General features: G+C 40.0%; 1 protein-coding gene across 1 annotated transcript; it reads left to right on the forward strand.

Moving 5' to 3' along the window:
• The first annotated feature begins 892 nt into the window (after window positions 1-892).
• Window positions 893-9,862, forward strand: rhcgb (Rh family, C glycoprotein b). The gene is made up of 11 exons (XM_056386247.1): window positions 893-1,403; window positions 4,540-4,732; window positions 5,331-5,481; window positions 5,602-5,749; window positions 5,881-6,047; window positions 6,359-6,496; window positions 6,643-6,779; window positions 6,976-7,100; window positions 7,250-7,323; window positions 7,733-7,800; window positions 8,588-9,862. The coding sequence occupies exons 1-11, from the start codon at window positions 1,181-1,183 to the stop codon at window positions 8,637-8,639; spliced, it is 1,476 nt and encodes a 491-aa protein (XP_056242222.1). The 5' UTR covers window positions 893-1,180; the 3' UTR covers window positions 8,640-9,862.
• The last annotated feature ends 4,482 nt before the right edge of the window (window positions 9,863-14,344 follow it).

Genomic DNA, 14,344 nt, shown 5'->3' on the forward strand with positions numbered 1-14,344 from the left:
AGACAAAAAGTATATTTTCATATTTCTATATTAACAATTGAACTGTATAAGTTAGTTGCTCCAGTTTTAATTGCAATACAGTATTTTGTTTTATAGTTTCATATTTTCCGAATTCTTTCAACATGTTAACTAAATAAAAGACTTAAATGTTTAAGTAAAATTGATTACATTACAATGTCCTTGTACAACAGCACAGAAACAATTTTACTTTAGTATAAGAAAAAAACTGGACCCTTGTCTCAACCTGTGACGGTTGACTGAGTCAAACCTGTCATGCATCTTTCTAATGTGGCCCAGCATGGATACAGATTATTTACAGTTAATGCTTCACAGGAGATGAACGTCCCCACCCCCTTTAACTAGCAGTAAGAACAGAAAACCTGTAGGTGCTTTACAAGTCAAGTCGATTTTTATTTGTATAGCGCCAATTCACAACAGAAGTTATCTTAAGGCACTTTTCAGATAGAGCAGGTCTAGACCTTCTCTTTATAAGATTATTTGCAGAGAGCCAACAGACACCTGTCTGTTTATTTACTATAGGGACAGGCTTCATATTTTGCACAAAATTATTTTTTTTTCTCTGATATGCAAAGAGTGTTTGTGCTAAGGGAGGGGGTTCCAAGAAAATTTCAAAGGTACATAATCTTTCTTGTTGGATGGATTACGAGCACGTGCAACCTAACCACATTAGTATAAACAACACAATCTATTTACAAGATGTAAATATCATCTCTCACCTGTCTGATGAGGATATGACGCATGCTTCCTCTCACCACAAATCCTTAGTAGCAGTAGAATTTGATGTTAGAGTATTGTATTGTGGTTTATGCCAGGACAAAGTATTGAAAAATAAAATGATTAAAACAGACATTTAGAATGAAAAGATGTCCTAATGAAAAGATCACCTAAACACGTGAACCATGTGAAAACGTGAAAACAGTCTAGCACATCCCAGGTGTAATGTGAAGGGAGTGACTGGGGGGGGAGTGTCCTCATATTAAAGCAAACACCCATCTCTGTTCATCTACACTTGAACTGAAGATGCTCAGGGCCTTTAAAGGGTCTGTCCCTTTTGCAGAAGTCAGCTCAATTGAATAATTCAGCAACTCTTATATCATTAAAAAAAAAAAAAAAAAAAGACAAAAGAAAAATTACTGAGAAACAAAAACAATCAAAAACAATGGGCTGTATTCAGAGCTTCAGGGAGTTGTGTGACCGTCCAAAAAATACTAATGTTCGTGTCAGTCTTCCAGCAGTTTGCTTTGTATGGCAGATAGCAATGATTATCTTGTTTGGGGTGTTTATTAGATACAATGAGGAATCGAGTCCATTCTGGATAGAGCACCGAAAAGCTAAAAATATATCGAGTGACATTGAGAATGACTTCTACTTCAGATATCCAAGTAAGTGACTTAATTTATATTTTTTCTTCTATTTCTAACTTTTTAAATGTCTAATATCTGATTTAGTTTACTTACATTTTTATACGTAAAAACGTTTAATACGTATATAATTTTTACAATATCTCTGCACATTTTGTTTTTTTTTTCATGTTTCACTTATATCAATATTTGGTTGAAAATTGTATGTTTTCATTGTAGTAAAATTTGTTTCTACAGAGATACCAAGTTGATGATACTGAAGTTCTCAGATTATGTCGACCTATTATATTATTTCTACATTGCTGACAAGGATCTGACACCCGCAGGTGCTCATTTCCCCTGGGGTTTGACTCCCCTCAGGCTCTTTTTCCAGTTTAACTATAGCTGACATGTCAACACTTACCTCTGCGTCTGGATTTAAAGTGTATTTCTTTTCGGTCATATATATTGTATCGGCTGGAATTTCGGATGTGAGTGTTGTGCTGAGTGAGTGTATTGCATGGGTGTGGTTGTACTGTACACCACCCCAACAACCCGCGGTGTCAGTGTCAGGCTATCATGAAGCCATCTCACACATGGTGTTGGATGTCGGATGATGGATGTATGTCCTGGCACAGGTTGTCGTCTGAAACCATTAAAACATCATCTTAAAGTCACAGGACCTTTTTTGTTTTTCCAACACAACGGCCATCATCAGACTATCAGGAGGATAGTCTGAAACATTTGAAGCCCTTGTTGTTAGTGAGGTGAAACTATGTTCAGTCTGTTGTGATATAGCATTTATTACAACAGATTTTTTTTTTTGTTGTTGCAAATTCTTCTTTGCAAGCTATCATTTTTCACAATACAGTGGGAACCTATCGTGTGCCCTGAGATATGTCGGGCGATCACAGTGTTATGTTGTGAACAATACCGGCTTTTTTATGCTGGTATCCACATGCCGTTGTCTGTTATTTGTAGCAGATGTTACAAGTTCATCTCAGAGTTAATATCAGCTACAGAGGTTAGTACCTGTATAAGAACCTTTATGTAGCATCCCATCAACAAGCAACAGTATATGCATAGTGTGATGTCCATCTTCACATGATTTCCTCTTCTTAACTAATATGTCCTCACGTGTCCCTGCACTGTGGTGACGTGATGTAAATGCAAACTGTTCATATAGTACATACAGTGTCTCCACTGGCAAATCGGTTCACTCAGAACTGTGTACTGTTAATATTAAATGTTACTTATTTAGAAGAGAATAAGTTTTATAACCCATTGCCAAATTAATAATGTAATGATTACACTATTGGATGCAATTATGATTCAATGACATATATTTTAATGTGTTTTCTCTTTCATATAGGCCAACATTTTCCAAAGAGATACAGTGTACCTGTAATAAACAATGAATGGACAATATTGATCTTCTGAAATATTGGTTGGGCTCCAGTATCAGCGCTTATACATTAAGCCATGTTGTCCGCAAGTCATTTATACAGCACCTTTTCAAGAGCAGAGACGTCACAAAGTGTTTCACAGAGGAGATAATACAAAAACATACAGACAGACATAAAGAAGGCATAGGCATAGTACAAAACAGAATAGAAAAATTGCACACACAAAGGCAAGGCTAAACAAGTAGCTCTTGAGCTGCTTTTTTCAAGGTGTCCCCAGCGTCCACAGATCTGATCAGAGAGGGTTCCAAGGTTTAGAAGCCACAACCTCAAAAGCGCAGTCTCTTCCATTTTTAAACTGCATTCTAGGAACTACCAGCAAACCCTGATCTGAAGACCGTAGAGACATGCTGGTAACGCAGGGCTGCAGTAGATCTTTTGGAGAACCTGGGCTGGTTTGGTTAAATTCCAGGGATGTTTTACTAAGGCAGGCAAACAGGGAGTTGCAAAAGTCAGGACAGGACCGTATAAAAAAAATAAAAATTGATTAACGTTTCCATCTCTGCTTGGGTCACAATGAGCCTGAGCTTTGTAATGTTTCTCAGTTGGAAAAAACAAGACCGAATCAGACACTTAAATAACTCTAAATAACACTTAGTTTTATCAACCTCTGACACATAATCCACCTGAGTATCTCAAAATAGAACTGAGAGAGATGCTCAGAGAGGCAAAAAAAAAAAGGTTGAATTTCTGAAGCTGAACTAATTCCTATATATATATATATATATATATATATATATATATATATATATATATATGTAATGAAAATCCACAAATTGCTTCTTTTCTGCATGTCTCAAAAATAGAAAATGTGTTGAGAATCCCTGGGGTAGACCTGTGCTATCTGGCAATGACAGCCTTACTGAACCAGTATCAGTGTGATTTAGAAAGGCACATCTGTCTATATAGTATATATAGTGTCATGTCTGGAGGACATGGCAGTTAGAATTGAGGCCAAACAGTTCAATCTTGGTTTCATCAGACCAGAAAACTGTGTTTCTCACAGTCCGAGAGTCATTTAGATCCTTTTTTGCAAACTCTGTCATTTGTCTTTCAGTGAGCAGAGGCTTCTGTCTGGCCACTCTGTCATAGACCCCAAATCGGTGGAGACTGCACTACAACCAAACTTGTATATTTTCAGACAGTGTGAGGAAATCCACACTAACAAGTAGAGATTGTAAAAACTTCTTTGAAGTGAGGAAATTATTCTGACATTTGAACCACTATGCAGCTCCCTACTCCCCTTCTCTCCCCTTTATTATGCCAGCAACAGCCAGGAACAGGCATTATGTTTTCAGATTTGTCCCTCCATACATCCATCCCGTTCTTGTGAACACGATATCTCAGTAAGCCTTTTTCAAATTTCTTCAAATTTGGTACAAACATTCACTCAGGGATGACCTGATTAGAGTTTGATTGTCAAAGGTAAAGGTCACTGTCACTTCATAAAAAACGCTTTTGGCCATAACTCACTCATTATGACACAATTTAAAACAAATGTCTAATAGGATAAAATGATGACGTGATGACATTCTATATCCAAAACACTTTATTCAATGCTATAACACATGAAGGGGAGATTGTGACCATATTTCCTACAACTTGGCTGGTCGGCGGAGGCATGCAACTTCAAGGTGGTAATTCCATTTAATTCATGAACCCAATTTTTATCATCCACATCACACTATCACTCCCTTCTTCTGCCTTGGCCCTAGGTTTCCAGGATGTCCATGTGATGATCTTTGTTGGATTTGGCTTCCTGATGACGTTTCTCAGGAGGTACAGCTTTGGCGCAGTGGGCTTCAACTTCCTCATCGCAGCCTTCGGCCTCCAATGGGCGCTGCTGATGCAAGGCTGGTTCCACTCCCTGGACTACAGTGATGGAAAGATCAAAATTGGAATTGAAAAGTGAGTGTTTGGTTTTAATCTCTGTGATTTAAAAGGATCCCTTCTTTTTATTCTACTTCATTTTGATGGTGGTATAGTCTACAGCTAACAAAAGACTGATATAGTATAAGCAGACACAACTTTGGAATCTAAAGCAGGGATTGTTATTGAGGTCTGATTCTTTTATTGAGTTACTGGTGAATATGTCTGGTGGGAATACATTCCCATCTGAATGGTTTCCATAGACAAAAAAACACAGTGAGGTGGAGACACCAGTCTGAGTGATATGATACAGGCAGGTAAGATTTAGTGTTTGTGGACTCAGTGGTTGGAAGGCAAACAGAAACTCGGGCCAATGAGAAATGATGATACTGTTGAAGTTCTGCCAAGTCACCGTGTGTCAACAGATGAATTGTGTATGTAAGTAGAGAAAAAGTGAGAGACAGAATGTGATAATGTGATACTGATCTTCAGTAGTTCTACTCTATTGGTTCACTGCCCTTGAATAAATGTAGCCTTGGCCAAAATAAATCTTGCCTCATATTTGACCAGCACAGATTACAGATTATTTCATATCGCCTCGGTTGTCCACTTCATTTTCACCGCTTTCCCTCCTCAGCCTGATCAATGCTGACTTCTGTGTGGCGGGCTGCTTAATTGCCTACGGGGCAGTGCTGGGTAAAGTCAGTCCAGTCCAGCTGATGGTCCTGACACTGTTTGGGATCACATTGTTTGCTGTGGAGGAGTATATTATCCTGGATCTCATACATGTAAGTTGGAACCATTGCTTGTTATTGTTTTGATGTGATTTTAATATACAGTATGTATTGAACTTAAATTTACTCTAACTACTGCTACAACAGTTGATGCTAATATTTTCTCTCTTGAAGGCCAGAGATGCTGGAGGCTCCATGGTGATCCACACATTTGGAGGATATTATGGTCTGTCCATCTCGTGGATGCTCTATCGGCCAAATCTGGACCAGAGCAATCGTCTGCAGGGCTCCGTCTACCACTCGGATGTCTTTGCTATGATTGGTGAGTATGATTTACAGCTTTTTTTTGCTTTTTTTTTTAATCCCAGAAAAATTTCCAATACCTACCATTCTTCTGTTTCTGTGCTTTGCAAGGACCTTTGATCTCTGCTAACGCCACTGCTTTCTTCACAGGCACCCTCTTCCTGTGGATGTTCTGGCCCAGCTTCAACTCAGCCATCACAGACCACGGGGACGGGCAGCACCGAGCAGCCATCAACACCTACCTGGCTCTGGCCTCGACTGTGCTCACTACTGTGGCCATCTCGAGCCTCTTCCAGAAGCATGGAAAACTAGACATGGTAACGGCCAGCAGCCTTTGTTTTTCATGTCAGTCATGAATACTCTCATCATAAGGTTGAGCTATTATGCACGAACAATGTGTTTATTCTAGGTGGGTGTGCGCATTTACAAAGTTGGCATGACAGGTTATGCTGAAATAGATCGCCTTGATGAACTGTCAAACAAGATGTGGATAACTTGTGCCCCACCTAAACAAGTTTTACCTTACAGTAATTGTGTGCATGTTGTGTTTCTCACCTGATACAATGATGTGATATCAAACTGATGCAACGTTTCTTTTGTTGCCATTTTCTCTGCACCTGTGTCTCAGGTTCACATCCAGAACTCTACTCTTGCCGGAGGTGTTGCAGTGGGAACAGCAGCGGAGTTCATGCTGATGCCCTACGGATCTCTGATTGTAGGATTCTGCTGTGGTGTCATCTCCACCCTGGGATACATCTACCTCACGGTGTGGTATTTCTCTCCTGCCCTTGATCACTGCATTTACTGCTCCTTAGTCCGAGTCTGTGTTTTCCATAACTCAAATCAAAGTAAGCTGTTAAGATTTTTTAGTAAACTCAGCTAATCCTAATCGATACGATATCTCTCTCTCAGCCGTTCATGGAAAAGCACCTGAAGATCCAGGACACGTGTGGAATCCATAACCTCCACGCCATGCCAGGAGTTATCGGAGGAATTGTGGGAGCCATTACTGCTGCAGCTGCTACAGAGTCAGTTTATGGCACTGAAGGGTGAGTGGTCCTTGCTTACAAATAGGAAACAAGCAGCCAGGAGTCAGGGCTGCTTTCATTTTAAAATTAAATTGATTATAAGATATAAGATTAGAAAACAGTAAAGGGATAGAAAAAGAAAGTAGTAACATTTATATTCTTGTGGCAGAACAACATTGTGAGTTCCTTTTTTGTCCTTTTTTTTTTTTTATTAAAGGCTGATTAACACCTTTGACTTTGAGGGTGCTTTCAAAAACATGACACCCGCACGACAGGGTGGTCACCAGGCGGCAGGCCTCTGTGTCGCTATCTGCTTCGGTGTAGGCGGAGGCATCATTGTCGGTAAGGAGTGACCACAGTTCGACCATATGACTGAAAATGAACAGTCTGTATACTAATAACTGGCATTACTGTGTTTGAACATGATGGTTGCGTTTGCACACAGTGTATGACAGACCATGTGTGTTGGGATGTATTTGTATTCTTCTTAGGTTGTATCTTAAGACTGCCTATTTGGGGAGATCCTGCAGATGACAACTGCTTTGACGATGAGCCCTACTGGGAGGTGAGAGACAAATCTTTACAGCCATAAAGATGTTCTGCAGTTTGAAACAGGAATTGTGAATTTGCAGAAAATTAACGCCAGATATCTTAAAGATTACAAAGGTTTTAATGATTTTTGGTTGAGTGGTGTTTTTATGACATTTGAGAGATACAGTTCGGTTCAGTGTCTACATAACATCTTAGATTCTACATGTATATAAATGTGAAAACAGACTTTGATTTTACAGGTAAGACATAATTCTGCTTACATGCTGGCCTTGGCCGGACACATGACACTGTTTTGTATTCCTTGAACAGAGGCTGTTTTTCCACTTATGTCCATCACTGAATGGGCTACCGTCATTCTACCACCTGTGTTTACAAAAGAAACAGCTCATGATATTCCATTTTCTGACATTCTGACATAACAGCTTCCTGATGATGAAGAGAACATCCCGCCAGTCCTGCAGTACAACAACCACATGCGGAACAAGGATGTGTAAGTGTCTGTTTAGTTTGTCTGAAAACAGAGTTCTGGTCATGGAGATATGCTGTTCTCATACCAAACAAGCGATGCAGGCAGTGCTTTTGCTGATGGGAAATGTGTTGCATTCAGCGTCCTCTTGGTGGCAGCACATCCCAACTTGCAGAGATTACATGAGACCGATTATAATTCTGCCCTTTTCGGGAATTTCTGCTCATAGTGTTAAATACCGTAAGAAGACACTGTGAGGATGTGGCTGTAGACAGCATAGCGCTGCTGACAAACAAGCCTGCGCTGTCCCCATCGCTCAATGTGGGCCGAAATGCTGACACAGACCCTGTGCTCTGTGCTTCCGAGTGAAACTCACCTGTGCTTTTTGTTGATAGGGGTTTTCACAGCACGGCTCTGCATGTGTGGCTCTTCAAAGTGACCTTGAAGTTTTGCATCATAAGTCACGTTTACTGTGGAAATGAAAATGATACACCTAGAAAAACAAAACAAAAAACCATGGATTACATAAGATTTCATATTTTAATGAATGAAATCTACCCAGTACAGTGATATGATACAGAATAATGAGCACAGGAACATGTCCAAGCCGAATCTGTGTGAATAAGAAGATGTTTTTAATTAATGCATGCAATAGAAGAAAATAAATAAATCAACCCATTATTAAAGAAATATTTGACTATACTAGTAGTATAGTCAGATATTTCTATAGTAGTATAGTATACAGTGAGCTACAACTTGTCTATAAAGTGGCATTGTTTTTCACTCATTATGTAATGCTTTCCCCCCCCAGAGTGGAGTCAAATTTCACCATGGAGCAAAGTGACGCTAGGCCTCGATCCTGATGGAGCTCAGTCTTTTTAACACGTGGGTCATTTGTCGGACAGAAATATTCATTTGATACAATTATTCCTCACCAATCAAAACCAGTTATTTTTCATAAAGTGAATATATGATGGTTGTTGTCTTTTTATTTGGTTGGATCGTTTGAAGTTGAAAAAAAAAAATCTGCCAGTGGGATGAGATCTTTCCTCTTTCCACAATATATTTATTTTCATTTTAAATCCACAAATATTCAATAAAGTATTTGTATTAAATATAATATTAAATGAGTGACATTATCTTCTAGTGGAATATAATAATTTTCCTAATTTTAACATTGGGAGGCAGGTAAATTTGCTGAGAGAGCTGCAGCATGTTTCTCTTGTTTCACGTAAAGCAGGAAGCAACGACTCAGTGCTGGACCAAACTAACTTAAACGTGACTGTGACGACATAACCATGGTTCCTTTAAGTGCTTGTGAGGGAAATATTTGAGACCTTGTTTTGTATTACGTTTTCTTCAGACCCATTTGAGTTGCACTTTAAGGATTTTCTGGACCTTTCACATCTTAGTTTTTCCTGTTTTAAATGGTTTCTGTGAAGTGAAGTGAAGTGAAGTGAAGGCACAGACAGGCAGGTTTATGCTGACAGCTTAAGTGTTTGTTTTCCTTGTTGCCATTAGATGCATTATAATAGCACTTAATTTTGTATGTCTTCATCAAAACCTTTTAAACTGAGATATGATGAGTTATGTATCAATGTTATTGATTATGTATTTTTGAAATAAGAGCTTTGACCTGAGTTATCCTGCGACTTAAAGGATATTTGGTAAAACTTTACTTTAACCCTCTGTTTTTATAGCATTTATAGCAACTACAAACATTTAATAGTGGTTTATAACACACTATAATATGGACATTTTTAAGTGTTTATTAATGCACAGTATTTTGTCAACAATTCTAACTTATTCTAACGAGTTAATAGACACCTCAACATTACATACGCATTATAATGTGTTATAAACAATGTATAAAACGTTTATAAACTGCTTATAAATGCTCATGGGGAGGTAGTAATAAAGTATTTACCATATATTTTTATCCATATTATGGATCTGATGATGATTTCATCAGAAGCTGATATTTGTACATTTAGACATTGTACAAGGTAGAATATTAATGTCATAATGTTTTGAAAAGTGCAAAGTTTGTTAATGGTTAATGTAATTATCAAAATTAATAAAGCATTGTTAATAAAGCATTACGTATGTAGTACCTACTTTATTTGAATCTGATAAATCAAGAATATTCAAAACTTTAAAAATACAAGACCAATTACCAATAAAAAGCTGAAGAGGAAGAAAATCTCCCTCATTTAAGAGCCAGCAGTGACTCCTCTCTATTGAGGTCAGACTGAGGGTAAAGTTCAAACCCTTATTGCTCTCTCGGGACACTGTGGTGACCAAAAACAAACCAGACACCAGCCTAGTCATCGTGACCTCGAGTCAAAGGATAGCAAAAGAGCAAGGTCACTGACAGGGCTGCACACAGATGCTGAAGTCAATCGTTTTAAATGGAGTAATAGAGAGAATTCCTGCGGGTTGGTGCACTAAATATTGTTGCTGTTTTCGCAACAGGATGGGTGAATATGTGAAGGAGTAGAAACCATTTCCCAATAGATGAAACATGATGCTTTGTTTGTCTATAAATACAGAAGATAATTTCACTGCACAGTTTATTTCTGCATCTGATAAACGGCCTGTCTGTCCATCATTTTCTGATGACGGCTGTAACTTCCATGTGCTCTGTCTCCTGTCCACCTGGCTGCAGCATTTCGTTTGGCCGAAGGCAGCAGCAGCTCATGGTGGGAGTGTGGATGATTCCCACACATGAGTAGCAGCGAGGAATCCATCTCCTCATCCAGTCTCCTCGCTAACAAAGGCAGGCTTAGTGCTGTTTTCTTTTGTCATCAGTAACGTGTTTGAGTAAAGGAGGTAATGGTGCCACAAGTGCTCCAATTAAACGAGATGCAGCCCTGCTGGGAAGAAAGGGTCCCCTGTTGCCCTCGACCCCCCCCCCCCCCACCCCCACCCCCCCAATCCATACACACACACATACACACACACACACACACAGACCGGGCCTCTTCTCATCCTAACCCCATGCAGTTCCCGCCGCAACTCTACTCATGTTTATTCATCAGCCACTTAAAGGGCAAATGCAGAGGCCTGTTAAAACTAACTTATTTTGAAACGATACCAGGCCTTCCCCTCTCTGAGGTTGAGGGAGCCGGGCCTTATGGCATCGTGACAGCCATGTTTGAAGACGTTTACCTTCCTCTGGACTGGAGGCTGACCGCAGATGTGACTTCCACAAGAGAAAACGCAAAGTGTACAGGGATGGTAGGGGAGGAGGGAAACCGAGAGGCCGCAGAGAAAGTGAGATGGAAAAACTTTAGGAAGCAAGGGGGCATGAAAAGGGGGAGGGACGGAGAGAGAATGAGGCCTCACTTTCACTGCTGATGACTGACTGCCTGCCATACGGGCTCAATCACGATCTTTGATTGACAGGTCGAGGGAAGGAGAGGGTGGGAAAGAGGGTGCAGGAAGAGAGTTTAGAATGGGAGCCGCACAAAACATACTCCCATACAGGGGGCCACGGAGACGCTCATTAATGATAAAGAACATACCAGGAAAAGCATGTTTTCTCTGCATGCCAGCGATGTTGTTTGTGGGTTGAGATTAGTTTGTAATCTTCTATACGTGGCGATGTAAAGTGCACAGAACACTACAGGGCTAAACACAGCGTGGGAGGTCGTGTTAGAGCACCTGGCTGTGGCTATTTGCCTTTTTGTTCTTTTATTTTTCACCATTGTTCTAAGAAAACAATGTAATACGTCTAATGGTGTTGAGACGTGCCTACTCATCTGATCATTTTAATCTCGCAGTTTACAGATATGTGTCAGTCACTCTGCAGTAAAACCCCACTGAATTCACTTTACAGTTACGAGGTACAGCGGTTAGAGAAGTATTCAGGGATCCATGTTCACTGCCTTATAAAGGGAGCTGTAAAAGCCCCTATTGAAAGCATTCAAAGGTCCATAAAACTGTTCATAAACTATTCAAGCCCTTACTCTTTTCTCTCTTTACTTAATCTGCTCACGTTTTGTGCAGCTTCAGTGTCCCCTACAGGTTACTTCTCAGCAGGTGCATCTCACTTCCAAAACTGTTGGGACTGTTTCGATCTGGACTGTGTTTTTGATCCTTCCACTCAGTGAGTACCAAGAAGCTCATATACTGTATTTCCCACCATCAGTCCTCCCCCCATCACCAGTGGTGGAACGTAACTAAGTGCATTTACCAAGTGCAAATTTGATGAACTTGTACTGAACTTGAATATAACTACTTTAAGCTACTGCATACTTCTAATCCTTTACATTTCAGAGGAAAATATTGTACTTTTTACTCACTGCTTATATTTGACAGATTTATTTAAAGGTTACTGTACAGGTTACTGCAAAAGGTCTAATCAGTTCATGAAACATGATGCGTGTCCAATAGTAAATAAAACTGAAACATGCATAGATGCTAATCCATCGATATGAATCATACACTATTTTTTCCCGAAATAACATTGTGAATGCAGAACTTCCCCTTGAAAAGGAGTCTCAAGTCTCTGAATACTTCCACCGCTGGACTCACATGAAGCCATATTGGGAGCCACAAGATTGTAATGATGTCTGATCAGTTACAGAAGTCATTTTTTTTTGCAGAACCGGTTTGTTAACTTTTAGTACTTTACATACATTTTGTTGATAATATTTGTGTGGAGAATTTACACCGTACTTGTAGTGGAGTGTTTTTAAATTGTTGTTGTTGTTGTACTATTTTTACAAGCCCTGTGATCGACCGGTGACCTCTCCAGGCCTGTCGTCACCCAATGTCAGCTAGGATTTGCTCCATCACCCCCATGAACGTAAGTGATATGGATGGATGGATGGATAGATGGGTAGTACTTTTACATGAGTAAATGATCTGAGTATTTCTTCCACCACTGCCCATCTGTGTTTTTTTTTTTTTTTTGCTATTCTGTTTTGCAACCTGCCAATGAACCGTGCAGCTCTGGCCAACCCAGGTATCCCCGGGCCTCCCCACGCCACTAACTGTCCACAGAGGCTGCTTAAGTGTCCCTATCGGACCACAGTGGAGAGGAACAGCAGATTAACCATGATCCTATCCGCTCACTGCTAGCCCCTTCATACGCTCCGTTACACCAGCATTTAAAAGGAGGAGGGGACGCCATTCAGGCCCATGATATGAATCCCAGACGCAGGGACAAGAACAGAGCTTTCACCCCCGTTTCACAGAAAAGACCCCTTTCTGGCACCCTCTAATTCTGGTTGCTACGGGCTTCTGGGTTCAATGGTGGACTCCTGTTGTGAGGGGACAAAGCCTCTCAGTCATCCGGCCATGGTTGCTAGGGGAGGCAGAATGTATGGGGAGGGACGGGCTGCCGTTGTCCCAGACGAAATGTCTCTCTTAAGGCCGCCGAGATCTGGTGATTGACAGGTGGCTACACGCTCCACTGCAGATCACCCGGGAGGTCTGGGAGGCCTTATATCTGTGACCGTGTGTGTGTGTGTGTGTGTGTGTGTGTGTGTGTGTGTGTGTGAGAGTGTGTGAGTGTGTGACAGTGTGTGTGTCTGGTTATGTTGGTTGGCAGGGTGAACAGGGGGGTAGGGGGCATACAGCCTACAAGGTTTCTATGAAAGTGGCACCAATTATTACCTGTAGAGGGAGCTGCTTCTGCTTTAAGTAGAAGCTCAATCCCGCTGTAACAATCTCCTGTGTTGGTGTGTTTGATGCACCTGGCTGGCAGTGGGGTAAGAAATAACTCTCAAGTAGAAGTACCGCTACAACAATGTAAAAACACTCAAGTAAAACTCCTTCATTCAAAATCCTACTTCACTGTGTAGAATGATCTATGAGTTTGACACTAGAAGGTTGTCTTTACATTCATTTGCTGAAGGGGGAACGGTTCTCTGTGCTCAATTTAAATCTGTCTATTCAGATAAAAATATTCAAATATAAATATGAATATTTGTGGATTCACAGATTCAGGGTTTTTCAATGAAGAAGACAGAGAAGCCATAACTTTAAGAAGTTTCAGCGAGCCAATGCTCAACTTAAAAAAAAAAAAAACAACAAAAAAAAAACAACACATCAGACAAATTATCATTTCAAGCAGAGAAGGGATGAGCCTTTAAACATTTCCGGAGGCAAACTTTAAGTAAAAGTACATGGATATGATCAGAATGTACTCAAAAACCTTCAGAGAAAAAGTCCCTATAACTGCTACTATATAATGACATTATTAGATTCTACTGTCAATGCAGAAGCAGCATTTTACTGTTGTTGCTATTTGAGGTGAAGACAGTTTTAACTGCTTTAAATACTGTTGGTTATTTTAGTCCAGTTGGTCCTAACCAAGATGTCGGGCACCTGCAATGGGTTAGAAAATAAATCGGAGTGATCTTAATGTGATTAATGTGGTAGGAAAGAAGGATAAGCAACGTTCTTCCTCACAAATAAGGGCTCACAAGCCAAAAAATGACAGCCAGCGGTTTAATATGTAACAATATTGTATTTTCTAAGCTTATCACTGTGTCTCCAAATGCCTATTCACAGTATTTTCTAGATAAAGTTTATTACACTGAGAATAAGAATCGTA

Source organism: Seriola aureovittata, chromosome 10 (assembly GCF_021018895.1).
Source record: "Seriola aureovittata isolate HTS-2021-v1 ecotype China chromosome 10, ASM2101889v1, whole genome shotgun sequence".
Taxonomy (NCBI): Eukaryota; Metazoa; Chordata; class Actinopteri; order Carangiformes; family Carangidae; genus Seriola; species Seriola aureovittata.

What these genes read in the sequence shown, in the direction of transcription:
- rhcgb (XM_056386247.1), top strand. Translation starts at nt 1,181, where the DNA reads ATGGGCTGTATTCAGAGCTTCAGGGAGTTGTGTGACCGTCCAAAAAAT. An exon ending in CTTCTACTTCAGATATCCAA is followed by an intron (nt 1,404 to 4,539) that starts GTAAGTGACTTA and finishes CCTTGGCCCTAG; the next exon opens with GTTTCCAGGATGTCCATGTG. An exon ending in ACGATGAGCCCTACTGGGAG is followed by an intron (nt 7,324 to 7,732) that starts GTGAGAGACAAA and finishes CTGACATAACAG; the next exon opens with CTTCCTGATGATGAAGAGAA.